Source organism: Bombyx mandarina, chromosome 04, assembly GCF_030267445.1.
Source record: "Bombyx mandarina strain Sakado chromosome 04, ASM3026744v2".
NCBI lineage: Eukaryota > Metazoa > Arthropoda > Insecta > Lepidoptera > Bombycidae > Bombyx > Bombyx mandarina.
The window spans coordinates 8874063-8901426 of NC_143211.1; the positions used below are offsets into that span (position 1 = coordinate 8874063).

Consider the following 27364-nt stretch of genomic DNA (forward strand, 5'->3'; position numbering starts at 1 on the left):
TAAAATAGGCAGGGTGATGGTACCTACCCGCGTGGACTCACAAGCCTACCAACAGTAATTATTACCCAAATTATAATTTTGCAGGTTTGATTTTTATTACGCGATGCTATTCCTTCACCGCGAAAGTCAATCGTGAATATTTGTCAAGTACGTATTTCATTAGAAAAATTGGTATTCGCTTGCGGGATTGGAACATCGTTACATCGCTAGATAAGAATGCACCGGATGTCTTATCCTTTAGACCACGACGACTTTGGAATTAATTCTTTTCATTGATTCATTTCAATATTTAGATGAATCACATGGCTTCGGCCCCTATAAAAATAATATATAATATGAAAGATTTTATTGTCCGTTTAAAGTTATATCTGATTATGCGAACAAGTTAAATAAATAAATCATTTGACTGGGACTTTAATATTTTACCTTTTAAGATTATTGTCCAACTGGTGGTTGTTTTAAAGGCATTTCTTTCAATGACAAAACTACCTTATTCTGTTGAATGATCTAAATTTGTTTTTTGGGAGTTACATAATATTCACACTTTAATATTTTTTTGTGGGAACGCGAGACATAAAGTTTTGTTTAATTTTAACTATACTTCACAGTTATTATCTATTTTTACCTATTTTACATATTTTTACCTTTCACAGCATAATAGTGCAGAATAATAATCGCTTAGTATGCAAAAGTGCACAAATGTGAGGAATTCGAAAAAATCACTAGGTACTGATTCTTGGGTTCATATATAAAAAAGCCATTCATACCACTCTCTTGCTGTGTTATTATGAGAATATTTATTAAATTGTTTAATCAAGTTATTCATACACACACATGCCTTCAGATCTTTATTATAAAGTTTAGTTGTATGAGCTAAGTTTCCTTTGCTGAACGTAACGAAGAAATAACAAAGAATGTCTATGATAAATTTTATTTTCTTATTCCAAAATAAGACTTCAAATTTAAAAACCGGTAAACAGCTGTAAAGTTAATACACTTATTAAGTGCTGGAGTAACTTTTAATTGCTTCTAATTAGAGCTACTTCCAGGGTTCAAAATATAAAATAAAAGCAAAACAAATAACATAGATGTCTTAATACATACCTGCTACGTTTACCGAGGATTTAGAAGTTCCAGGATGCATATAATCGGAAGCTCAATACAGCATAAATCCTACACTAAAAGTTAATTGTATTCGTTTAAATTTATTGCATTGTAATGTTATATTGTCTAATAATTAGGAAAAGTACATAATGTTTATTTACATGAGTAAAAAGGTGATTTTAATTTATTGTTTTGATTCTTGTTTCCATGGCAACGTGTAAATGTTTCGTGTAATCTTCCTAATACCTAATTTTAGATAGCCATCCCAAAGCAGTCAAAAGTTTCTTGCATATCATGGAATCATTCATCGGGATATATTGCAGTTGGTGGAGAAGAAGGGATGTTAAAAGTTTTAAAATTGGAATCGGGTAAATATGACTTAAAATGTTTCCAATGCTCGTAATTCATTCATATACACAAAGCTAACAAAAACCGAATTTGAGATTTTATCTTATATCCTGACACTTAGGTTGCATTAAATAGCATCCTGAAGAATGTTATTAAACTGAGGTAGGAAAAATAAACTATCTACTAATAAACTAATTCTAAAGGTAAATAAATAATTGCAAAGGGACCATTTCTCTTTTCTCCATTGCACTATTTGAGACTATTGATCCTATTTTAGCAGTTTTTACGACTGCAATAGTAACTGAACATTAGAAAGATGTAATTCATAAAACATAAGCAATAAAAAATATATAAAAAAAACATTATTTTAAAATTGTTTTCATGTCTGTACTACTTACCATCTTTCTTCAATTAAGGATGTCTTCAACATAAAGATAATTAGTAAAAAACTTGATTACTCTCAACTCTAATCTATCTTTCTATTAGCCCTTATATCTTATTATTTTGTGTAAAAATTTGCAAAAATAAAAGTTAGTTACCGGTAACTTTTTTATTTTTTTTATTGCCCATGTAGTCTAACTAGCATACGGCCCACCTGATGGTGGGCGGTTACCGTCACACATGGACTTCAGCAATGCCAGGAGTAGAGCCAAGCTGCTGCCTATAGCTGGTAACTGGTAAAGTCAAACTTGGGTTGTCTTATTCTTCTTCTTTCCTCTGCTGCGGCTTAGGACTCGAAACGAATTCTTTCATTTGCATCAGTCTGAGGCAGTCTGTTCTACTTCCTTCCACATAATGCCCAAGATGCCCCATTCATTTTTACTGGTGGTAGGACCTCTTGTGAGTCCGCACGGGTAGGTACCACCGCCCCGCCTATTTCTGCCGTGAAGCAGTAATGCGTTTCAGTTTGAAGGGCGGTGCAGCCGTTGTAACTATACTGAGACCTTAGAACTTATATCTCAAGGTGTGTGGCGCATTTACATTGTAGATGTCTATGGGTTCCAGTAACCACTTAACACCAGGTGGGCTGTGAGCTCGTCCACACACCTAGGCAATAAAAAAAAAAAAAAAAACCTGCTCTACTGAGCAATGCCAAGTTGTTCTCTTCCTTTTGCCAAACACTTTCCAGGTCAGGGCTCTTGGATAGGTGGGTATTGGGCTTTCTTAATGTGTGACCAATCCAATGCCACTTCTACTTAATCTAAACCTCTCTCCCTAGAGTTGTGGTGTAATGCTATTAAATTATAATGTGTGGTAAACACTAAATAAATATCTTATAGCTGAAATTGTTCAAATTGTATCAAACAAAAGTTATATAGAACAATTTTGCCTTTCCAACATTTTTCCAGGTGGTGGAGGAAATTTGTCAATGAATTTGAGTCTCGAGGGTCACACTGGCCAAATATGTGTGGCAATATGGAATGAAGTTTTCCAGAAACTAACAACTAGTGATGAACATGGTGTCATTATTGTATGGATGCTATACAAGGTACAAGACTATATACCAGAAAATAGCATCACAAAATTTTACATTATTCTTCAATGTCTTTAAAATGCTTAATATTCATAACGACGCTTGAAAGGCAAACGTGACTAAGCGACAATGCGTGAACTTTACAGTAGACTAATTTAAAGTTGAAATACCTGAAAACAAAATTTATTTTAATGAATCCAGCTGTAATAGAATCTAGCTAGTAGCTGTAGGATTGAAATGATTTTAATAGACCTAGAAATATATATTTTTTTTGCGCATCGAATAAGGTTATTGCCTATCATTTATGTACAAATCAGTTATTGTCGCTTAGTCACTTTTGCCTTTCAAGCGTCGATAAAATATGTAGCAGAACTGATTGTCTAAAGTGAAAATTATGACAATATTTTCTGCACAACCTCAATAGAAACAGAAAACCATATTCATTTGCATAATTAGCTTTTGATATTCATGGCTTGATAGGTATGCCATTAATTGATGTAATTATTATGAATAATGTACTGTATCATACTTTGAATTCTCAAACATGTATCTTGAATCTTAAGTATGAGCCTGGTTCTGTAAATATACAGTCTACAAATTTTGGAAAATTTCGCATTCTGCACCATCCAACCGCCTCTAGGATGTCAATCAGCCTCTTGATGTTGCTGACAACCTCATAAAGTTATTAAGAACTCTATAAGAAGTGAGCATATGTCTCATCTGTCACTATGTAAGATTGCATAGAGATCTGTCTGCAACTCCAAAAATATACAGATATTTTTATTTATTTTTATTGCTTAGATGGGTGGACGAACTCATAGCCCACCTGGTGTTAAGTGGTTACTGGAGCCCATAGACATCTAGAACGTAAATGCGCCACCCACCTTGAGATATAAGTTCTAAGGTCTCAGTATAGTTACAACGGCTGCCCCACCCTTCTAATCGAAACGCATTACTGCTTCACGGCAGAAATAGGCAGGCTGGTGGTACCTACCCGCGCGGACTCACAAGAGGTCCTACCACCAGTAATTACGCAAATTATAAGTTTGCGGGTTTGATTTTTATTACACGATGTTATTCCTTCACCGTGGAAGTCAATCGTGAACGTTTGTTGAGTACGTATTTCATTAGTAAAATTGGTACCCGCCTGCGGGATTTGTTAAAGGACTGTGATTGGTTAGGACACATTCCCTCATGCATAGCTGGACCATTATTTAATGCTATCCATGGTTGGGAGTATCTGGTTAGCCCATGATTGGTGATTGGTAAAATTCTTGAATATACATTAGCTTACTAATGTGTTACTTTTTGGTATTCAATTCGATGTCGTTATTTTCCGAAGCCTTTTCCTTACTCCCAGTGTATCATTCTTATCATTCTAATTATTTTTATGTTAACAACTTTCAGGGATCTTGGTATGAAGAAATGATAAATAATAGAAATAAATCAACTGTTTCCAGTATGTGTTGGGGTTCAGATGGACAAAAAATTTGCATTGCCTATGAAGATGGTTTGTTACAAAATTTAAATGAATATAAAAAAAAAACTTAAACTACTAAAAAATATCACACAATAATGCTTGAGTCCCATTTGTTTAAATTTTAGGAGCTGTAATCGTTGGTTCTGTAGATGGATCTCGAGTGTGGGGTAAAGATATAAAAGGACCAGGCTTGGCTGCTGTTCAATGGTCTCCGGATAATTCAAGTCTACTTTTTGCATTAAGTAATGGGGAACTGCATTTATATGACGACCAAGGAAACTTTATGGTAATGTTCGAATTGTTTTCTTCATAATACATAAAATTCACAAATAAATTAATTATTCGAACTAACTAAAAATATAATAATGTAATGATATGGATCATAAGATGTCCAAAAATTTGCTTGGAATGCATTAGACATTTTTTATCTTATATGCCAGCCTTTCCGAAAGTGGACGATAACGCCTCTTGTGGGCACTGAAAGCCTAAAGGGAGTGTTTTTTTTCCCTACGTATGCTGATAGCCTTAAGAGGCTATTTCAGCTTCATCCTAACGTTTGTAGGTGAGCTCACGGGGCTCAAACCGGAGAATTGCTAACACTGGCCCTAGCAAGAGCAGTGCTTCGCAGAATCTAACACCAGATCGGAAACGCGACACACTGAGAAGATCCGGCGAGAAACTCAGTGGGCTATGGGAGTGGTAAGAGACCCAGAAAAAAAATGGGGGCGTTGTGTCGAGGCTTGGGAGGCGATTTGTAATTTCATCTAGGAGGACTTAGACGCCGACTGAGCTCTCGCTATAGTGGTTTTTAAGTAGGTGAAAAAACGGGAGCGCTAAAAAATAATTTATTCTCGAAGTGGGCAGTAGACAAAAGTTTGGGAACCCCTGTTATAAACGAACAGGCCGCTAGGCCATAGTTCTACATAATATAATATAATATTTACTGGTGGTAGGACCTGTTGTGAGTCCGCGCGGGTAGGTACCACCGCCCTGCCTATTTCTGCCGTGAAGCAGTAATGCGTTTCGGTTTGAAGGGTGGGGCAGCCGTTGTAACTATACTGAGACCTTACAACTTATATCTCAAGGTGGGTGGCGCATTTACGTTGTAGATGTCTATGGGCTCCAGTAACCACTTAACATCAGGTGGGCTGTGAGCTCGTCCACCCATCTAAGCAATAAAAAAAAAAAATTGAAAATTTTCGTTAAAGTATTTATATTATTATATTGTATACCTGTTAAAAAAGATGCCAGTAGCTGTGAATGGCATTACTGGACCTATGGAAGTAACTACAATGGATTGGTTTCCTGGCACGGCTCCACGCAATAGACCTGTTTTAGCAGTTTGTTACCGTGGAGGTATGCTGTTACTCATGAAGAATTGCATTGAAGAAGGTTGGTATATGAATCTGGTCTTGTACTTTTCCAATTAGCTATAACGCCCGCAACTGTTCACTATCCACTCGATGTTAGGCGGATAATATAGTCAGCACATCTTAAAGCCGCTACTCACATTAAGATACATAATCTATACTATTCTGTAATTAATATTATAAAGCTAAAGAGATTGTTTGTTTGGTTGAACGCGCTAATCTCAGGAACCACTGGTCCAATTTGAAAAATTATTTCAGTGTTAGATAGTCTATTTTTGGAGATAGGCTATAGGCTATATAGCATCACGCTAAAAACAATAAGAGCGGAGCATTAATAAAGAATGCTTCAAAATCGGGTTTTTTTCTTCTTTCGAGAGCTTCCGCTGCGTGCGCTATGAAAACGATTAAAGGTACGCCAAAATAATGTATGACAGAACTGATTCTCTTTAAAAATTTAAAAAAAAGTCCGCGAAAGCATATATCTATTATATTTTAAGGTTGGCTCACTATAACCTTTTTTATGCTAACCAAATTTGTTTTAAAATAAAGCGTTATTTGTGAAGGTGTGTTTCTAAAGACGATATTAACTCTTATCCAAATAAATACGTTATTCATTCAAGTATTAAATTTAAGAGAAATTTGCCCTTTACGTCATTTCATTTTAATGAGTATCTTAGAAAAGATATCGCAGTTTTAAAATAATAATCGCAGCAAAATAATGATTAAGCGCGTAATAGCGATGTACAAGGCTCCGGATGGCCGCGCCGGTACGCGGCGGCACAGAATAAACACAAAAAACACCCATATCACTTCAAGATAGGCTTTGAAATGATGGACGATTACAGGATCATTCTGGAAGTCTACCCTTTCGAACAAAAAAAAAAAGAAAAAAGAATTATCAGAATCGGTTCAAGTATTCTCAAGAAGTCGGTGAACATACCTACATAGATAAAAAAATTGTGTACTAATTGATAACCTCCTCTTTTCAAGTCGGTTAAAAGCGTGATTTTGGAACATTAAATAGCTCCTTAATATTCTATTATTCAAAATATTTTCACCTTCTACATAAATGAAGTCGCGTATAAAATTTTGCCTTATCCCAAAGTAACTATTCCACGCGGACGAAGTCGCGGTGAAAAACTAGTTGAAGATATAATTGAATTCAATAACATAATGGTATAGCAATCGTGGCCTAACCTTTAAAATAGAACAACTGTTTGACGGCAGATATAGGTAGGAGGACATCGGTACACAGCCGCGTTGCTTTGTAACTATTGTTAGAACAGCGCCAAACGTAGGCAAATGTTCCAACTCCATAGAAATTTGAGTTAAACTTTACTTATTGAGAACGTTACAAAACTAAGCACACAGAGCGTTTTTCCCCTACTTATTCGCTGGTAGCCTAAGAGGCTATCCCAGCTACGCCCGTACGGGTGAATTTGTTAACGCTAGCCCTAGTAAGACCAGTGATTCGCAGAACCTACCACCGAATTGGAATCGCGACCCTCTGAGAAGATCCGGCGAGAAACTCAGTGGGCGCCCGAGTGCCTATAAAAAGGTCTAGAAACATTAGTTTACGGCTAGTCTGATACGTAAACATAAATAATGGTACTTCTCACCAAGACTTAAGCCCCATCGTAGTTACTTGATACGTGTAGGCTTAATGTATCAGTGTGCTTAGAGCGAGTTTCTTAACGTTCTCGATAGCGTAGAAGTTAAGCCAATTTTGTATGCAGTTGGAACAGCGCCCCTAGCGGCAAACGTATGCAAACGATCCCATTCCATACAAATATGTGCTAACTTTTACGCTATCGGGAACGTTAAAAAACTCGCACTAAGCACACTAACCACAAACGTCACTGAACTTTGTACCTATTAAACTGAAGTGACATTTAATAAAATTTTGATTAAAATTAATAAATTTTACAGATAGTATTCTAATAGATACGAATATGACGACAATTGATTGTCATTGGAACCACATTGGTACAGTACTAGCTGTAGCAGGTCACACTAGCGATAATACAAATGTAGTGCAATTTTTTACTGCGTATGGGGAGGTGAGTTTTCCAAATTTTAAAGAACTTTTTCGTAAATAATATTGTAAGTAGATTATCTAGTAGCTTCATATAATACTTAGTATAATATGTAAGTATGTATGTAATATAGTATGTAGTATAGTATTATTTACGATTGCGCCTTTTCTTATGTGTTGCGTAATTTTTATATTATTTTTAACATTTATATATTATGTATAAATGAAACGAAATTATTCTTATTAATCTTTTAGAAATATTGAACTGAACTAATACTGAACTGAAGGCCATCGACTTTTCATGTCCATTAAGTTATGAATTACAGTTTCATTTTTCGAAAGGAAACCAGTGATTGGCCAATTTAATACAGGAAACACTATGATAATTACTTAAAATAATTTCTTAATATCAGCAGCTTAAGTATTGCGTTGTCCAAAAAGGACTTAAAAAAAGTGGTAATTTTATTTGATTTTTCAGCATATAAGAACTTTAAGGGTACCAGGTGGTACAATGAGAGCACTGTCGTGGGAGAAGCGCTCGCTGCGACTCGCTATAGCGGTAGATTCGTTCATATATTTTGCAAATGTGAGACCGGATCACAAATACGCCTTCTACAGAAATACGTTAGCTTTCATATCTGGCGCTGAAACTGTTACTTTTTGGGACACTGCAACTAACCAGGTATTAGTTAACTTTTCTTTTATACCATCAGCATATTATCATTATTATTTTTGTACACCACATCACCATTAATTTTGTCCATCATCATCATCAGCCCACAGTCGTCCACTGCTGGATATAGGCCTCTCCCAATCCACACCAGTGAGCCCGGTCTTTGGCTCTCCTCATCCACGTCTTGTCAGCCTTGTCACTTTGCCACGTGTTCATTAATACAAACTTACACTAATATAATTATAACAATTTAATAAACCAATATGGATAATCGACTAAGCGCTCTAAAATATAAGTGAGTTTTTTACTAAAAATACACTAAACCTGTGCTCCGCTTATTATCACTATTATTTTATTTCAGTCTTGGGTGAATCATATACCTGACGTTATCGATATGTATGGAGCAGAAGAGTATTGTATAATTGCAACAGTAAATACGCTTTTAATATCGAATCAACAGGGAATCCAGTGTGACGGTCAGCGTTCAAAGTTAATGAAACTTAAACGGAAACGTTAATCTAAAGTTCTTAATATGAAATAACTCTTTTAAAATTTTCAGCTAAAACAGTAAACGTATCCATGGCTTATGTTACAATCAATAGCAAAGCTATTGCAGTAGCTGCATCGAAAGAGTCCTTCATGGTATGGAAATTTTCAACTCCGTCACGATCATGTGCGTATACCTATGCGGATTTTGCGAATTTTATTATTTAAACGTAATATGTACTTGTAGATATATGTATCAGCTTTTTCTTATATACATTTTTTACTTTAAGTCTAATAATCGCTTTTGGTTATAAGATTACACACATTTTTTTTTTATTTGAAATCGTCTTTGTCTAAAGCATAAGACGGCCAGTGCCGTGTCGAGCGATGCGACCGTGCCGGTGTTTGAAACCCGCAGGCTGGTACTCATTTTATAAACCAAATGTGTTCAGGAATTGAACTAAATGATAAAATTATATTTTTATCCTTTTATTACTGCTGTTTATAATTTTATTTTATTCGATTATGTTGGTGTTGCGCACGCGTCTGTCATCACGTTTTGTTCCCCCCCCCCCTCCCGTACTCCGCTTCCACGCGACCTCCTCGTCTGGGTACCGTCGCCGATAAAATGCACACTTTACTTATGTTTACGGCTGTTTTTCCTTGCAAAAGCAACATTTCTTCGCGATTGAAGTAGACAAATTGATGTTTCGCACCCATGCAGGCATATTGGTATATCTTACCACCATGATACCTTACGATACAATTATGATATAATCGTAAGGTTAACAACAGTCAAAACAATAATCATTATTAGTACGCCTATAAGAAATGTAACGTTATGTTTAAAAAATAGATAATTGTACTTCAACGCTGTTAAATATTTTTCAGTGACTTCAGAACAGCTGTTCCATCCCGACGGTACTTTATTAACAGCTAACGGTACCGCGTTTCAAGACGACACGATATGTTGTCTCGCGTGCTCCGACAGTCATCTACTGATCGGTCGAGATTCCGGTACGATACTGCTGTTCTCTTTACTAAGCTTCAAAAGAATCACGTCGATCAACATTAATTCAAGACCGTATAAAATGAGCTTGAATTCTAATTCAAGGTAAAGTCACACGTACCGCGATTCTTGAAATTTTGCGAATAAAAAAAAAGACGTTAGTAATACACAGGTTTGTTTTAGTAAGTTTCTAGTTATCGATCAGCCGGGATGTCTACATATTTTGGACACCGATATGTCAAATAATATAAGTGTCGGTCAAGCGTTGCGCAAGGACGTGTGGAGCGCGATGTGGGCCACGGACAACCCTCACATGCTGGCTGCGGCTGAGAAGGCGCGACTCTACGTCATGCGGGATAACGAGCCCGAGGAGCCGCTCGTCATGCAGGGTTATCTATGTAAATTTAAGGTAAACATTATCGTGGCTCTTAACACGTTGACTGCCGTGTAGGTCACCGGTGCCCTACGCGGCGTACTGAAGTAATTATGTCGGTTTCTGTTATGAAGCGGCTGGATTGCCTAAATCTATCTTCTTTTGTTTTTTTTTTATTGCTTATATCGTTGGACGAGCCTAACCTGGTGTTAAGTGGTTACTGGAGCCCATAGACATCTACGACGTAAATGCGCTACCCACCTTGAGATATCAGTTCTAAGGTCCCAGTATAGTTAAAACGGCTGCCCCGCCCTTCAAACCGAAACGCATTACTGCTTCACGGGGGTGGTGGTACCTACCCGTGCGGACTCACAAGAGGTCCTGCCACCACTAAAAAGTAAACTAAACTAAGTAAGTAAACTCTCAACAATGTTCTGATTTTAAGGAACTGGAAATAACTACAGCATTATTGGATAACTTGTCTGACAAATGCTCATCGCAACACATAGTACGTGTCGAAGTGAAATCGCTCAGAGACACGAGGCAGCTCATTGAAAAAGTCGGATTGAAAGAAGCGGAAAACTTTATAAAAGATAATCCCCATCCGCAATTATGGTCAGTAGTAACTTTAACGTTTTTAGTTACATTCCCAACTAGAACTCGACTCATCAATTTGCAAATGATTTATATGTAGTTCAACACTTGTTCGGTGAATCTAGTATGAACCCTCGAGGTCCCTAGAATAGGTAGAAAAAAAAGTTCAACGTTGTGAGCGCTGTTATTCATTCGGATTTTGTTTGTGTTTGAATTTTGATGATGCAGCTTATAAATGAGGCCGTCAGTGCAAAAGTGGTCTAACCCATTTTTCTCCTACCTACGCCGAAAGTTTGGTTTTCCTCCCGCTGTACAGGGAAGAAAGTCTAACTTTTCCTCCCGCTGTACAGAGAAGAAAGTGTATTTTTTCCTCCCTGGGTACTGACAAGTGCGCATGCGCGTTAGTGTCTACGTCTGCTCTCACGCACCTAAAATGCGGGAATTTTACACGCGGGAAGAAATGTCCTACTTTTCTCCCTTGGTGCACAATGTACTATTGTCCGTATTGCTTTTGCCTACGAAACAGTGTAAAAGAAAATTCGAACCTCATTATCTCCATACTATGATAAGATTAGGGCACTTTTGCGCTGACAGCCTCAAATGTGAATGAGCTGTACATCTGTACTGTGTCTTTCTATGGCACAGGTTACTGCTCGCTGAAGCGGCCTTGAGGAAATTTGAATCTGAGAACGCAGTCGAAACGGTCGAAGCTGCGTTTGTTAGGCGAAATGATTACGCAGGAATTAAATTTGTATCGCGACTGAATGCACTACATTCCAGTGCCCTTAAGAAAGCCGAAATAATGGCATATTTCAAAGACTTCGATGCCGCTGAAAAGATTTATTTAAATGAAGACAGACGGTGAGTGTACGGGTAAAAATCACTGTGAAAATAATAGTGATATGTAATTTTTAAAGAGTAAATGTTCCAAATCTTATTCTCAGATTTATTAATCTTGGATTTTGTTTAATTACCATACTATTAACAACCTTTATCAAGTGTCAATCCAATTTCTGAAATGTTAATTATATGCTATATACCTACATGTTATATTATTTTCAATTTACTTTATCCAGTGTCCAAAAAAATTTAAACTACACATTGTTCGTAACATTTGTATTTGTAATACAAGGTGTTGAAATAATAAAATAAAAACATATCGCTCTCTGTTTCAGAGATTTAGCTATAGCTTTACGTAAGCGTTTAGGACATTGGTTTCGTGTGGTTGAACTTTTGAAAATGTCGGCGAACACCACCGATGCACACATTAAACAAGCCTACGTCAATATTGGGGACTTCTACATTGATAGACAAAATTGGTGAATAGTAACTTTGTTTCGTCTCACTACCTACTAACCAAACTACAGCACTCGCAGGCGATCTTGGCTGGCGATCGAAATGCATTTGCATTATGTTTATGATCCAAATTTAACATAGAATAATTTATATCTATCTATATATATATAAATGAATTGCTGTTCGTTAGTCTCGCTAAAACTCGAGAACGACCGGACCGATTTGGCTAATTTTGGTCTTGAATGATTTGTGGAAGTCCAGAGAAGGTTTAAAATGTGGATAAATATGAAAATGTTCGGAATTAATTAAAAATAACAATTTTGTTTTCCCTTTGATGTGTCCCCCGTCGGACGGATTTCTTTTGTTTGTTTCAAGTTTATTTCATACAAATGCTTAGATCTTTTATTTATCGATTGAGGCATCACGAAGTCTGCCGGGTCAACTAGTATAGAATAATTTATAAACTAATGGTGGGAACGTAATGATACTTTATATAAAATATTGTGGAGGTGAAGTGGAGGTGATAAGATATAAGTTTTTGAGTCGTTTTTGAAATCATGTATTTGTGTAAAACGAAATCTCCTTAATAATCCTTTAACGTTCTGCTTTTAGTAGAGACAGTGCGGCAAATTTACTTGAACGTATTAGAAATTAGTTTGAAATAATGAAAAGTACCCGACGTTAAAAGCGTGAAGAAGTAACAAATTTTTGACAAAACTGTTATGCGCTAGGAATAAATAAAAACTCTCAAACTACTAATTAAAACTCAGTTTAATTATTAAGACACTTAAGGTCGACTTCGATATCAAAATTCACCTTTCGCTTCGCTTCGCTTCAGGTGAAGGTGACCTGTTCGTTGTGTCGCTTCGTGTAGAACAGATTACTAACTTCCTACATGTTGTTTAAGCAACCCTATTATAGTCGACACGACGTATATACAATTTTCAAAAATATTTACGACAGTACTAGTCTTTCTGATATCCGGTTTTACTATTTGACAACAGATAGCGTTACTAGTACCGACATAACCCTACTTTATGCGTTCGCGGAAAGAAGTACGCAGTCACTCAATTAGACTTCGCGTCCTATTTGCATGTGCTTTAAATACTTGTATGTTTTTAAAAATATTTTTTTACTGCCTTGTATGGGTTGACGCACTCACGGCCGACCTGGTGTTGTGATTTTTTTTATTGCCTTTTTAGGCAGACGAGCATACGGCCCACCTGATGGTAAGTGGTCACCGTCGCTCATGGACGTCAGCAATACCAGGGGCAGAGCCAAGCCGCTGCCTACTGTATTACTGCCATTAAGTACTCTCCGCAAGCCTCGTTTGAAGAAGGACATGTCATAGCGCTCGGAAAACACCGTGGAGGGGAGTTCATTCCAAAGCCGGATTGTAGGTGGCAAAAAAGATCTCTGGAAACGCACTGTCGATGAACGCAGCGGTTCCAGATAATATGGATGAACTCTGCTCCAATGGCGGGAGGTGCGATGATAAAAATAAAATAAAAACAAATAAAAATTGCGTGAACACTACCATACATAGTCGTCGTGGCCTAAAGGATAAGACGTCCGGTGCATTCGTATCGAGCGATGCACCGGTGTTCGAATCTCGCTGGCGGGTACCAATTTTTCTAATGAAATACGTACTCAACAAATGTTCACGATTGACTTCCACGGTGAAGGAATAACATCGTGCAGTAAAAATCAAACCCGCAAAATTATAATTTGCGTAATTACTGGTGGTAGGACCTCTTGTGAGTCCGCACGGGTAGGTACCACCGCCCCGCCTATTTCTGCCGTGAAGCAGTAATGCGTTTCGGTTTGAAGGGTGGGGCAGCCGTTGTGACTATACTGAGACCTTAGAACTATATCTCAAGGTGTGTGGCGCTTTTACGTTGTAGATGTCTATGGGCTCCAGTAACCACTTAACACCAGGTGGGCTGTGAGCTCGTCCACACATCTAAGCAATAAAAAATAAAAAAAATACACCTTGTGAGATATGGTCAAAGTCTAAATTTTTCTCACCCTACAAGCCGGAAAGCGTTGCTACTTCGCACCATGGACAAACAGTATGTCCTAATCTGATACAACGAAAGATAAAAAAAAGTGTTTGAAAAATCTTTTTCTGTAACTATGGCCGGTAGGTACTGTCTTCACAGCAATTCCGTTTCAACCTTCCACCTTTTTTGTGCTCATTTTACGTGTTGGACGCGCAAACTTTTACAGGAGCGCTGCTTTGGAATACTATAAAATGTCCAATAACACAGAAGGATTGAAGAAATGTTACATGGCATTAGAGGATAACGAATCACTTTCCAAATTATTCATAAGTTCTCCGAGAACCACAAAGGTACGTTCTAAAATACTCAGAGAACCACACAAGCCTACAGCGAAGCTGAGACTGCGTGCCGGATAGGTGTAGTGATCGGACACACACGATGTTGGCAACACAAGTTGTGTCCTACGATTAGGAACCAATAGATACCTAGGTAGTAACCTAACTAGCTAGTAACAGTATTAAAGGTTTGATTAGCCAATCGTGCAGCACAGAATTAGCAAAAATGCGACGATCACGTTATTTAAATTGACATGTGTAGTCACAGCGCGTTATAATTGATTATCACGTGGCATTACTGCTAAGATTGTGGAAATATACTGCATAAAATATAAGAAACGGAAAAACTAGAAAGACAACTATCCAAAAAAATATACGGAATAAATTAATGGGTCTGCTTGTTGTTGAATTCGTTGTTTTGTGTTCAGTGTTGCTTGCCAATTAATGATATGATATTTTAATCTCATTGTAGATTTTATATAATTGTATCGTGTAGTAATTCTTGAATATCATCAGAAAATCTTTGGTTTCTTTGGTTACACACAATAAATAGTAGGTATGCAGCGGTGATCACTACGATAAAATTAAGTCTGGTAATAATTTTTTGCCTTTCGAAGTAGGTACATTCTGGTTCTTAATAGGAGTTTATTGTCAAGTTCTCTTGATTTTTTATTCCGACAGCGTCATAATACCTCGGGAGGAAAGCAATTTTCCCCTTGTCTAAATCATACTTATTTTCAGTTCTATAAACTTAAATATTGTCAAGTTCTCTTGATTTTTTATTCCGACAGCGTCATAATACCTCGGGAGGAAAGCAATTTTCCCCTTGTCTAAATCATACTTATTTTCAGTTCTATAAACTTAAAATAAATATTTTCAGGATACAAAATTAAAACAAAATGACGCTGAACTCTTGGACAGTAAAATAAATGAGCAGCCATCCATACAGTATATAATACAACTTAAAGAGAGTGGTCGAACTATTCAGGCTGCTAATATGGCGTTTCAGGTAAGTTTAAATAATTCCAAAGATTTGACACAATCAGATTACACAAGATGTCGTTTTAAACACATAGAAACCACCAAAATCCCTATTTCCATTCATAGATTAATATTTTTGCGAATTTCTTTAATTATATTTATCAGTGCCAAGTTCTCTATTCCCGGCTTATGTTTCAGTTGGCTAATGTCGAAGCTTCAAAAAATGCATCACCTCTGCGAATAAAGAAGCTATACATACTGGCGGGTCACTTGTACAATCAAAACCCAGGAGGTAAGAGTTATGTGTAATAAAATGTAATAATGGTAATTGCAGCTCACTGAGTTTCTCGCCGGATCTTCTCAGTAGGTCGCGTGTCCGATCCGGTAGTAGACTCTGCGAAGCGCTGCTCTTGCTAGGGCTAGTGTTAGCAACGTCCTCAGGTTAGAGCCCCGTGAGCTCACCTACTTGCCCGGAGATTCTATTATAACACCTCGAGGTTACTACAAGGGCGGGATGATAAGTAACTAGCCTAATAATAAAACACTTAACTTTCCGTGATAAAATTAATTTTATTTTTCGACATAGTCTCTGTGAACCTCTACGCACTTATTCCATCTTCGTTCTAAAGCAGTAATGCCTTCCATAAAATGATATCTTTCGAGGTTGGCAAAATACTCCTCTACAGCGGCTATGACTTCATCATTTGTGGCAAATTTCCGTCCGCCTAAAAAAGTTTTGAGCTTAGGGAATAAGTGAAAGTCTGATGGTGCTAGATCAGGCGAATAAGGTGGGTGGGGCAGCAAATCATACTTCAATTCGTTGATTTTTGCTATAGCTTTAACATATGTGTGAACCCTAGCGGTATCTTGGCGGAAGATGATTTTTTTTTCGCCAAACCTGGTCGTTTTTGCTGAATACACTGATGAAAATTATCTAAAAGCTTAGCATAGTATTCTCCATTTGACCTTTTGGAAGGTAATCTATCATCAAGATCCCATCTGCATCCCAAAAGACGGAAGCCATCACTTTTCCAGCCGACTTTACAGCCATGGCTTTTTTTGAAGCCGGGCATCCCGATTGCGTCCACTGTTTTCACTGAATTTTTGATTCTGGCGTGTAATAATGAACCCATGTTACATCTGTTGTTACAAATCGACGTAAAAAATTGGCCTTATTACTCTGAAACGGTCCAGACATTCTTTTGAGTTTTGTACCCGAATCCTTTTGTGATCCTGCGTAAGCAATCGCGGCACCCAACGGGCCGATGACTTTTTCATATTTAATTCCTCACTTAGGATATGATGTATCCGTTCTTTTGAGACCTTCCAAGAGTATTGGGATACTTGGGGTCGACATTTCGAGCGATGTCCAGTTTCGGAGTCATTTGGAAGGCAAAGCCAAGTTGGCGTCCAAAATGCTGGGAGTCCTCAACAGAGCGAAGCGGTACTTCACGCCTGGACAAAGGCTTTTGCTTTATAAAGCACAAGTTCGGCCTCGCGTGGAGTTCTGCTCCCATCTCTGGGCCGGGGCTTCCAAATACCAGCTTCTTCCATTTGACTCCATAGAGAGAAGGGCCGTTCGGATTGTCGATAATCCCATTCTCACGGATCGTTCGGAACCTCTGGGTCTGCGGAGGGACTTCGGTTCCCTCTGTATTCTGTACCGTATGTTCCATGGCGAGTGCTCTGAGGAATTGTTCGAGATGATACCGACATCTCGTTTTTACCATCGCACCGCCGGCCACCGGAGTAGAGTTCATCCATACTACCTGGAGCCACTGCGGTCATCCACAGTGCGTTTCCAGAGATATTTTTTGCCACGTACCACCCGGCTATGGAATGAGCTCCCCTCCACGGTGTTTCCCGAGCGCTATGACATGTCCTTCTTCAAACGAGGCTTGTGGAGAGTATTAAGCGGTAGGCAGCGGCTTGGCTCTGCCCCTGGCATTGCTGAAGTCCATGGGCAACGGTAACCACTCACCATCAGGTGGGCCGTATGCTCGTCTGCCAACAAGGGCAATAAAAAAATAATAATTTAAAAGTTAAAATTAAAAATATATAATAATGTCATTTTTAAATTCGAATCTCTGGCCACCTGTGTTCTAAATTTGAATTTCGTGGCGTGAAAATTTTATTATTTTTTTGTCATTTGTAATATATTTCGTCTGAACTTGGTTCAATTCACCCCATTTGGAGACTCGCCCCAGAGAGTTCTCCACTTCAGATACAAGTTTTGATCGTCTCTCTTGCACCACGCTCCGAGAGAGACTTTGATGGCCGATATATCGCGCATCCTCCGTGCTGTCATCCGCATAGCAATGCATGCCATCAATAGACAGCATGTTATTGATATACAGGATGAAAAGCGTGGGGGATAGCACCGAACCTTGTGGAACGCCAGCGTTAATGGTCATGGTATCAGAACAGTCACCGTCTACAACAACCGTGATGCTCCGCCCATCCAAAGAGCTAGCGATCCACTTGCAGAGACCCTCGGGGATTCCGTAAGATGGTAGCTTCGACAGAAGTGCCCTATGCCAGACCCTGTCGAAGGCCTGCTGAGCGACCGTGACGGAAACCGTACTGTCGGTCACTGATCAGCTGGCGATCTTCAAGATACTTCAGGAGTTGTATATTTATAATTCGCTCCATCACCTTGGAAAGCAAGGAAGTTATCGCGATAGGCCTATAGCTCGATGGGTCCGACCGGTCACCCTTCTTGGGGATAGGGTGGACGTGGGCGTTCTTCCATGAAGACGGAACCCTGTTAGTGCAATAAGAGAGGCGATACAAACGCGTTAGCGCAGGCGTCAGCTCAGGGGCGCACCTTTTCAGAACCACAGCAGGGATGCCGTCCGGCCCACTCGACTTATGACGTTCAGGAGTCGGAGTTCCCGCCTGACTGCACACTGTGTAAAGCAGATCTCCGGCAGGGAACTATCACACCGGGGGATGTTCGGTGGTGTGGCACCCCCGTCGTCCACAGTCGAGTTCGAGGCGAAGAGTTTGACCAGAAGGTCAGCCTTCTCTTTCGCACTATGGGCCAGACTGTCATCGGACTTGCGTAATGGTGGGAGACTAGACCTGCAGAAGTTACCTTCTGCAGCCTTAGGGAGCGACCAGAAAGCACGGTTCGGGAGCCGATAGCTCTTCGGTCGCTCGCCAATTCTGGCAACGTGCTCCGACTTCGCCCTGGCAATAGCCCTCTTATAGGACCTAGAAGCGGCGTTAAATTTCCGCCTTAGCAGAGGCTAGTTACTTATCATCCCGCCCTCGTAGAATAGGTAGGATAAAAAAGTAATTGAGTATGTGTTGGCAGCGTTTAATCTTAAACAAATACTTTTTGAAATGTTAATATTATAATATTTATTAAAGAGTTTTTGTGTTGATTTCTTTTTTAATAATAAATTAGTTTAATTATATGATAGCTGTAGATTAGCGAATGAGCTCATGCATGGCCTACCTACTGTTTTGTATTATTGGAGCTCATGGACGTAGGAGTGTCCTCCCCGACCTTGTATCATGAATGAGAACGAAATCACAGTCAATAATAATAACAAAAGTTTAACTATGCTACTACGAGTATTAGCTTGTAACGTAGTTTGACGTAGACTGCGACTATAGACACTTTTGATTGCCCATTTATAACTAAAACGACTTGTATATTTTATTCTTAGAATATTAAATACATATTTCGACGTGAGATGATAATATCTTGAAGCTAGTATCAATAATTTTCACTGGTGGTAGGACCTCTTGGGAGTCCGCACGGGTAGGTACCACCACCCCGCCTATTTCCGCCGTGAAGCAGTAATGCGTTTCGGTTCGATGGGTGGGGTAGCCGTTGTAACTATACTGAGACCTTAGAAATTATATCTCAAGGTGGGTGGCACATTTACGTTGTAGATGTCTATGGGCTCCAGTAACCACTTAACATCAGGTGGGCTGTGAGTTCGTCCTTCCATCTAAGTAATAAAAAAAAAAGATCACATAGATCTGAAAATACTTTATTTTGCTTTGTATGATTTCACATGGTACTGCGTCCACTATCCGCGCCGCCCGCACCGAACGCACCGGCATTTATGAGCAAAAAATATATCTGTAGGCAGCGGCTTGGCTCTGCCCCTGGCATTGCTGAAGTCCATGGGCGACGGTAACTACTCACCATCAGGTGGGCCGTATGCTCGTCTGCCTAAAAGGGCAATAAAAAATAAATAAATAAATCCGTGAATAATGCCCTTTTAAATCGTGATAAAAGTTTCCCTGCTTTTGTCAGTGGCATATGCGCAAACCGCGCGATGCCAAAAAAAAAGTAAAAAAATTTTTTTTTGCGTCCGGCGCGGGCCTTTGGACGCGTACCTTAACTGTTATCTAATGAGCGGCTACCGGCGTGTGCAGCGGCAGGGTGCACGGGAGCGGAGTGGTGGCGGCGTGGGGCGGCGCAGCACTGGCTGGCGACAGCCGCCTCCCCGATGCGCCCCGACGCCGCCCTGCGCGCCGCCGCCCGCCTGCACGCGCTACTACCGGCGCTGCACCCCGCACAACATCGCGCTGTAAGAACGACTCGTCACGACCCACCCACCACCACACACAAACTATTTTTATTTGTTACTAGCCGACCCGGCAGACTTCGTAGTGCCTCAGTCGATAAATAAAATAAACTTTTGTATAAAATAAACTTGAAACAAACAAAAGAAATCCGCCCGACGGGGGACACATCAAAGGGAAAACAAAATTGTTATTTTTATTTAATTCCGAACATTTTCATATTTATCCACCGTTTAAACCTTCTCTGGACTTCCACAAATAATTCAAGACCAAAATTAACCAAATCGGTCTAGTCCCAATCGTTCTCGAGTTTTAGCGAGACTAACGAACATTTCAACACGATTCTGATTCTACGAGACTGATTCTAACGAACAGCAATTCATTTATATATATATAGAAGATAGATATATATATAAGATAGGCAAACTAGTTCACAGCCAAAGTGGTGACCGGATCCCTTAAACGACACAAAGTAAATACCGCTGCTAATATTGAGACATGAGGTGAAAGCCTTATTCTTACTGTAATACGGCTATTTTAATCTTCAAATCAGAACTCACAGTTGTGGCTGATACTCCCGCGTAACTACGCGGAACAGCCAGATTGGTAGTAGGTACCTATTCGAATGGCTTATGTTACGCGTTACTTAATTCTATTTATTTTTGTAGGCCTGGTGCACAATAGCCTCAATAGCTATTCAAAATCGAGCATTCGACCTGGCTTCTAAGGCGTTCATTAAACTCGAAGCGATGGACGTGAGTATATTTTTGTTTTTTTTTATCTATGATTTATATAGTTGAACGAACTCACGGCCTGCCTGCTAGTATCTTGTTACTGAAGCAAAAGACTAGCGTGAATGACGTTGTCATCGCCTTAAGTTTGAAGTCTCAAATTAATTGTTAAAGCGCCATTGTTAGATATCGCATTAGAACGTATTATTGTTTGCGGCAGAAATAAGTAAGATGATGCTACCCACCAGTGCGGGCTCAAAACATGTCCCAACACCGGTATCTAATTGATAGATGAATAGACTTTATAATAAGTCAACTAATAGGTAAACCTTGCACAGAAAATTATATGTTTTTCATTTTGTATTTATATACGTTTTCATGAGTTGTAGACATGACAGATAGTTTTAATAAAACTAGCTTTTCTGCTCTAAACGTTACAGCCTGCTGTGTTCGAGAATCTGGCAGTGGAAATATTTACGAGGTGCAGACCTAAAGATGCAAAAGGAAACAGAATCGAGTGTCCGAATTGTGAAGGTTCAATGCCAGAGTGGTAAATAAGTTTTTTTTTTCTTTATGCGAGAGGGCTCACGAGCTAACGGCCAGCTGGAAAGTGTTCAGCGGAGCTAATACATTTCACGATCTAAATGCCGTCACTTACCTTTTTTTTTGGTGGTGGTGGCTGTGGTACCTATCCGTGCGGACTCGCAAGAGGTCCTACCACCAGTAATTACGAAAATTATAGTTTTGCGGGTTTGATTTTTATTACACGATGTTCTTCCTTCCCGTGGAAGTCCATCGTGAACATTTATTAGGTACTTATTTCATTAGAAAAATTAGTACCCGCCTGCGGGATTCGAACACCGGTGCATCGCTAGATACGAATGCACCGGACGTCTTATCCTTCGGGCCACGACGACTTCAGCTTACCTTCAGTAGTGCGGTTGAAATCCTGATTGTATCCCGGGCGTCCCACCCTTCAAACGTAACGTGTAATTGCGGTTTCAGAAGTATTGTTACAACAATAATTAACTTATACCAGAATAGTTCACGTTTCATGAACCAGCGGTCCATATATTATCATAAAACAGTCACTGTTTTTTTTTTAAAAAGTCACGTTTTCACAGTTCCTCTATCAAACATATAAATTGACAGGACGATGATTGTCTGTCTGTCAACTAGTTGTGTGTTCGCCCAATGATTGAAATTCATTTCCTTTTTAATCATTATGTTCATTTTATATGAATGCGTATTCCTTTGTCATATATTTTGTTGCTACTGAGATTTTGAAAAAAACCTACATATTTTCTACCTAACCTAGAAATTTCTAATGGTAACATATAACTCGTCAACTACTGAATAAAACAAAAAGGAATCTATACTAATATATAAATCTACAGTGGTTTTTACGGATCTTCCGTTATAACAACAGAACCATGGATCCGATTGACTTGAAACTTGGTATCCATGTAGAAAATACATGTACTTAATAGATAGGCTAATATTTCTATGAGTGTTGGACTCCCTACACCAGTTGCGGGGGCGTTAATGATGAGAATCTTTGTGGGGGTGAGAAATAATAATGTTAATTTGAAATGCCGAGCGAAGCGGACGGGTCGGACAGCTAGTCGCTTAATAAACTGATAGAGAAGAGAAAGAAGAAAATGGTAAATGCTAAAATAGATTATTAGCGAAGAATTGATATTTGTCTTTTTAAACTATTTTCCAATTTTTTTTATTGAAAACACTAAAACTTGCCTGAAACTACTAAAGATAAAAGAAATCTATTTAAAAACAGTGAAGTAAAATGGTAGGTACTTAACTGAATAACATTAGCAGTGTTTTTTTCTATGTACCTACGTAGATTACAACTGTGTTTGATTAGTTTTACGAGCTACCTACCTTCTACAATTTGAATATAACCAAAAGATTCGTTTATCGTACCATCAAACGGTACAATGAAGACTCTAGTGTAGATGACAGGTCAAGAAGTGGTCGCCCTCGGTCTGTTAGGACTCCAGCAGTGATAAAAGCTGTGAAGGCGCGAATTCAAAGAAATCCCAAACGTAAGCAGAAACTGTTGGCCCTTCAGATGGGGTTAAGCAGAACCACGGTGAAAAGGGTGTTAAATGAAGACTTAGAGCTTCGGGCATATCGAAGAAAAACAGGACATCGTTTGAATGCTCGTCTAATGGACCTGAGATTGAAGAGTTGCCGCGCTTTGTTAAAGCGGTACGCGAGAAAAAAATATCGGGAAATTCTTTTTTCGGATGAAAAAATGTTTACCGTAGAAGAGAGCTACAACAAACAAAATGATAAGGTGTACGCACACAATAGTGAAGAAGCGAGCAACCGTATTCCGCCTGTCCAACGAGGTCATTTTCCATCCTCGCTCATGGTATGGTTGGGAGTTTCTTATTGGGGCTTAACAGAGGTACTTTTTTGTGAGAAAGGTGTAAAAACGAATGCAGTTGTGTATCAAAATACAGTTCTGACGAACCTTGTGGAACCTGTTTCTCATACCATGTTCAATAACAGGCACTGGGTATTCCAACAAGATTCGGCGCCAGCTCATAGAGCGAAGAGCACACAAGACTGGCTGGCGGCGCGTGAAATCGACTTCATCCGGCGCGAAGACTGGCCCTCCTCCAGTCCACATTTGAATCCGTTAGATTACAAGATATGGCAACACTTGGAGGAAAAGGAGTGCTCAAAGCCTCATCCCAATTAGGAGTCACTCAAGACATCCTTGAGTAAGGCAGCCGCCGATATTTACATGGACCTCGTTCGTGCTGCGATAAACGACTGGCCGCGCAGATTGAAGGCCTGTATTCAAAATCACGGAGGTCAATTTGAATAAACTTTAGTGTCATAAGAATCTATGTTTTGTTAAGTTCATTTTGGTGTATGAATGGTTACATAATGAATAAACTTGTTTCAATTATTTTACATTAAACATGTGACAGAATTTATGACCTGACTAGGTACTACCTATTACTTTCTTAAGCGAGAAATGGAGAAATTGTTGTAGCGGTTGCGTGTCTACTAATTCACAAATCGAATAAACTAATTAATATGTATTTTAAGATTATTTGATCTGTTTAGATGTATTACTGCAAAGGATTACGTAATTTACCTAGTATGTATCGACGCTTGAAAGGCAAACGTGACTAAGCGACAATGCGTGAACTTTACACCGGTCACTCACATGCGCACGAATACGCAAACCCGCAAGTGTAGGACATTTTCGCTTCATTCGTGGTTTTCCAAGCTGTGTCGGTTTTTTAATAGACATCAAAGCGCGCGAACCACGAACCTTCGCGTAGTCTCCCACGCATTCGTTTGCCCAGTTGCGCCGACGATTGCGAAGGTAACGGACGTATCGCCATTTTCATAGTTCGTGACGTCTACTGTGTAGCGTATCTTCATCAAAAGAAATCCCATAAAAACAGCATGGCTGTTAATGATGTCTGGGAAAGAATTCAAAACTCTTTTTCTCTTCAATGTTCTATTGACGAATTAAAAAGGAGGAGAAATTCGTGAGACATTCGTAAACAAGTGTAGGAGGAAGCGCAAACGGGTTCGCAAATTGAGTATGCGAACCCATTTGCACAGCCGCTAGGTTTGCGAATGAATGTTTGACGGCCCTTCACATGCGCGCAAACATTCGTACAATGTACGAATATTTGCACGCATGTCAGTGACCGGCATAATAAACGATAAATCGTTGAACATATTGTTGTCCTATTTATTGTTTAATTTCAAAATAAAAACGAATACGGTGAAGTGTCTTACATAATGTCAAAGATCGTTGGTAGTGTTTTACCACTGTATGTAAGTATGTTTATCGGTGTCTGTTACCCATAACACAGGGGATCCTAAATTGGGGCCAGATGACCGTGCACAATTTGTTACCAGTTATTATTTTTATATTATTTAACACATAATTAAGCATGTAACATAAATTAACTAGTAACTTTATTAACACGTTAACAGTCCCTATACAAGCGTTCCGAAATAATGTACGAATATTTGCCCGCATGTAATGGCCGGCATTACGGTAGACTAATTTAAAGTTGAAATACCTGAAAAAAAATCTATTTTAACGAATCTAGCTGTAGGATTGAAATGATTTTAATAGACCTAGAAATTTATTTTTTTGCGCATCGAATATGGTTATTGCCTATCATTTATGTACAAAGCAGTAATTGTCGCTTAGTCACGTTTGCCTTTCAAGCGTCGGTATGATATTTGTTGTAACATAATGTTTTGTACTAGGGTATCGTCGTGTCCGCGGTGTTCGTGGCAGCTGGAGACGTGCGCAGTGTCAGGTCGGAGTCTGCACAGCTCGCACACGCTGTGGTGTTGCCGCGTGTGTGACGCGCGCGCTCCCAGACACGAGCTCGTCTTGAGGCACTCTTGTCCCTTGTGTCACGCAGAGCTCGTCTGAACAGAACACAGGCTTGCAACAGTACTCAACGGTAGGCAGCGACCAGACAGTGGCAGCGGCGGCCATTTTAAAAAAAAATAACAATCTGATATCTATGCGACTCCCGAAATGAGTATTTTTCTAATCTCGGTTATGTAAAGACCAGTAATGGTCTATTTAAAAATATTTTATGATTTCTTCTTATTGATAAGTTATATAAGTAATTTGTTAATGTTAAAACACATCTGAATGGTCTCTCAACTACATTTCTCTATGTCCTCTCGAATAAGATTAGTAACATGTGTGTGTGTGAACTTTGAATCAGTTCTTTTATTTTTCTTCCTTTCTCTCCCTTATGATATTCTTATTTGTGAGTATATTTAGAGCTTGACTAAATATATAAAAAAAATACAAATTTGTTTCTAATTTTAATTGCAAAACGTGACCTCAGAAACTTGACTTTATTTGGAATTGAAGTAGGTAATGAGTTTTTCAGTCTGTATCTTTAATTTAAATTCATATCAAAGTAAAATCTAATTAATCAAGAAAGAAATTTAGTATCTATCTATACTGATATATAAATCTACAGTGGTTTTTACGTTTTTTTTTCTTACCTATGCTGATAGCCTTGAGAGGCTATTTCAGCTTCGCCCTAACGTTTGTAGGTGAGCTCACGGGGCTCAAACTGGAGTGTTGCTAACACTGACCCTAGCAAGAGCAGTACTTCGCAGAATCTACCACCGGATCGGAAACGCGACCCACTGAGAAGATCCGGCGAGAAACTCAGTGGGCTAAGGTTTTTACGGATGTTCCGTTATAACTACTGAACCATGCATCCGATTGACTTGAAACTTGGTATCCATGTAGAAAATGTACTTAATGGATACGCTAATATTTATATGGGTGTTGGACTCCCTACGCCAGTTGCGGGGGCGTTAATGATGAGAATCTTTGTGGGGGTAAGAAATAATAATGTTAATTTTTAATGCCCAGCGAAGCGGACGGGTACAGCTAGTAGTAGTCTAAAGTAGCGTCAGAACGCTATTAGACAATAGATAAAGCGGCGAATCATGATAATCGAAGCCGTCGCTAATTACATATCTGACCCAGGCGACAGGGTAACTCAAACTCGCCGTCGGCCGAAACATGTCAAGCCCCGGATCTAATCTCGGTGCTTTTAGGATCTTCAAGCACCGATCACCTTCCATATTGAATTACGTGATTAATGATGATGAATTACGATGAAAAGTTCGACGAGCGAAGTAACCCGTATACATACTTACCTACTGAGTTTCTCGCCGGATCTTCTCAGTGGGTTTCCGTGATTCCGATCGGGTGGTAGATTCAGCGAAGCACTATTCTTACTAGGGCTTGTGTTTAGCAATTCTCTCAGAAGCTCACCTACCCGAGTACCTATAGCAGCAATAGTCTCTTAAGCTATTAGGCTATCAGGGAAAAATATCGAAATTTATGAGTTAATTCCATAATCAATTTTGTCAAGGTTTCTCAAAGGCCTTTAAAATACTTCAAATTACTATAATCACGATTCCTCTCATGAATGGTAACTATTTTCATAGCCTTAATTGTTGGTCAATTCAAGTAAACATTTTACTGAGTTTCCCGTAGATTTATAAGATTTATAATATTATAAATATTTAGATACGTTGTATATGAAAATTAACGTTATTGTCGGTTATGAATATACATATTATTATGCCAAATATTTTTAGTACAAAATGATTTCGGGCAGTAAATCGAACCCGGACTTCGAGTAAAATAGTCAGGGCGATTTAACAATAGATCACGATAACACGGTAATGATTTAATCTTCAAGTGGATGTAGGACAGCATGTCTTCAACGTCGCCGTGTCGAGTGAAAAAGATAAGATTATGATTGTCGTGCGTAGTTGTGTAGCCGTTTGGTGTGAGAAAATATAGACAGTACTTATTTTAATTTTCTTATTTAGATTTCTGTGGTATCAGGTTCATGGAATAATTTCGTAGATATTGAAGGCCAAAGATTGAAACTGGGCATATAATAAAACTTGTAAAAGACAAAGACTCCAGGGAATAAATACATCCGTGTTTTGTCAATAAT

At 38.9% G+C, this 27364-nt stretch overlaps 1 protein-coding gene across 3 annotated transcripts; it reads left to right on the forward strand.

Annotated features, from left to right (window-relative positions):
• The first annotated feature begins 942 nt into the window (after nucleotides 1–942).
• On the forward strand, nucleotides 943–25587 carry Oseg4 (intraflagellar transport protein Oseg4). 3 transcript variants are annotated; one of them, XM_089740303.1, is made up of 22 exons: nucleotides 943–1277; nucleotides 1361–1472; nucleotides 2802–2941; nucleotides 4334–4436; nucleotides 4532–4692; nucleotides 5651–5798; nucleotides 7706–7836; nucleotides 8290–8493; nucleotides 8846–8960; nucleotides 9044–9157; nucleotides 9862–10084; nucleotides 10163–10388; nucleotides 10798–10967; nucleotides 11592–11807; nucleotides 12122–12265; nucleotides 14472–14595; nucleotides 15461–15589; nucleotides 15760–15853; nucleotides 19960–20114; nucleotides 20778–20864; nucleotides 21281–21390; nucleotides 25116–25587. In XM_089740303.1, the coding sequence occupies exons 1-22, from the start codon at nucleotides 1254–1256 to the stop codon at nucleotides 25285–25287; spliced, it is 3102 nt and encodes a 1033-aa protein (XP_089596429.1). In that variant the 5' UTR covers nucleotides 943–1253; the 3' UTR covers nucleotides 25288–25587. The 3 variants fall into 3 exon arrangements, with proteins under 3 accessions (XP_089596429.1, XP_089596430.1, XP_089596431.1); XM_089740304.1 differs by having other exon boundaries at nucleotides 1365–1472; XM_089740305.1 differs by lacking the exon at nucleotides 12122–12265.
• The last annotated feature ends 1777 nt before the right edge of the window (nucleotides 25588–27364 follow it).

What these genes read in the sequence shown, in the direction of transcription:
- Oseg4 (XM_089740303.1), top strand. Translation starts at nt 1,254, where the DNA reads ATGTTTATTTACATGAGTAAAAAG. An exon ending in GAAGAATTGCATTGAAGAAG is followed by an intron (nt 5,799 to 7,705) that starts GTTGGTATATGA and finishes TAAATTTTACAG; the next exon opens with ATAGTATTCTAATAGATACG. An exon ending in AGCTTGAATTCTAATTCAAG is followed by an intron (nt 10,085 to 10,162) that starts GTAAAGTCACAC and finishes GGTTTGTTTTAG; the next exon opens with TAAGTTTCTAGTTATCGATC.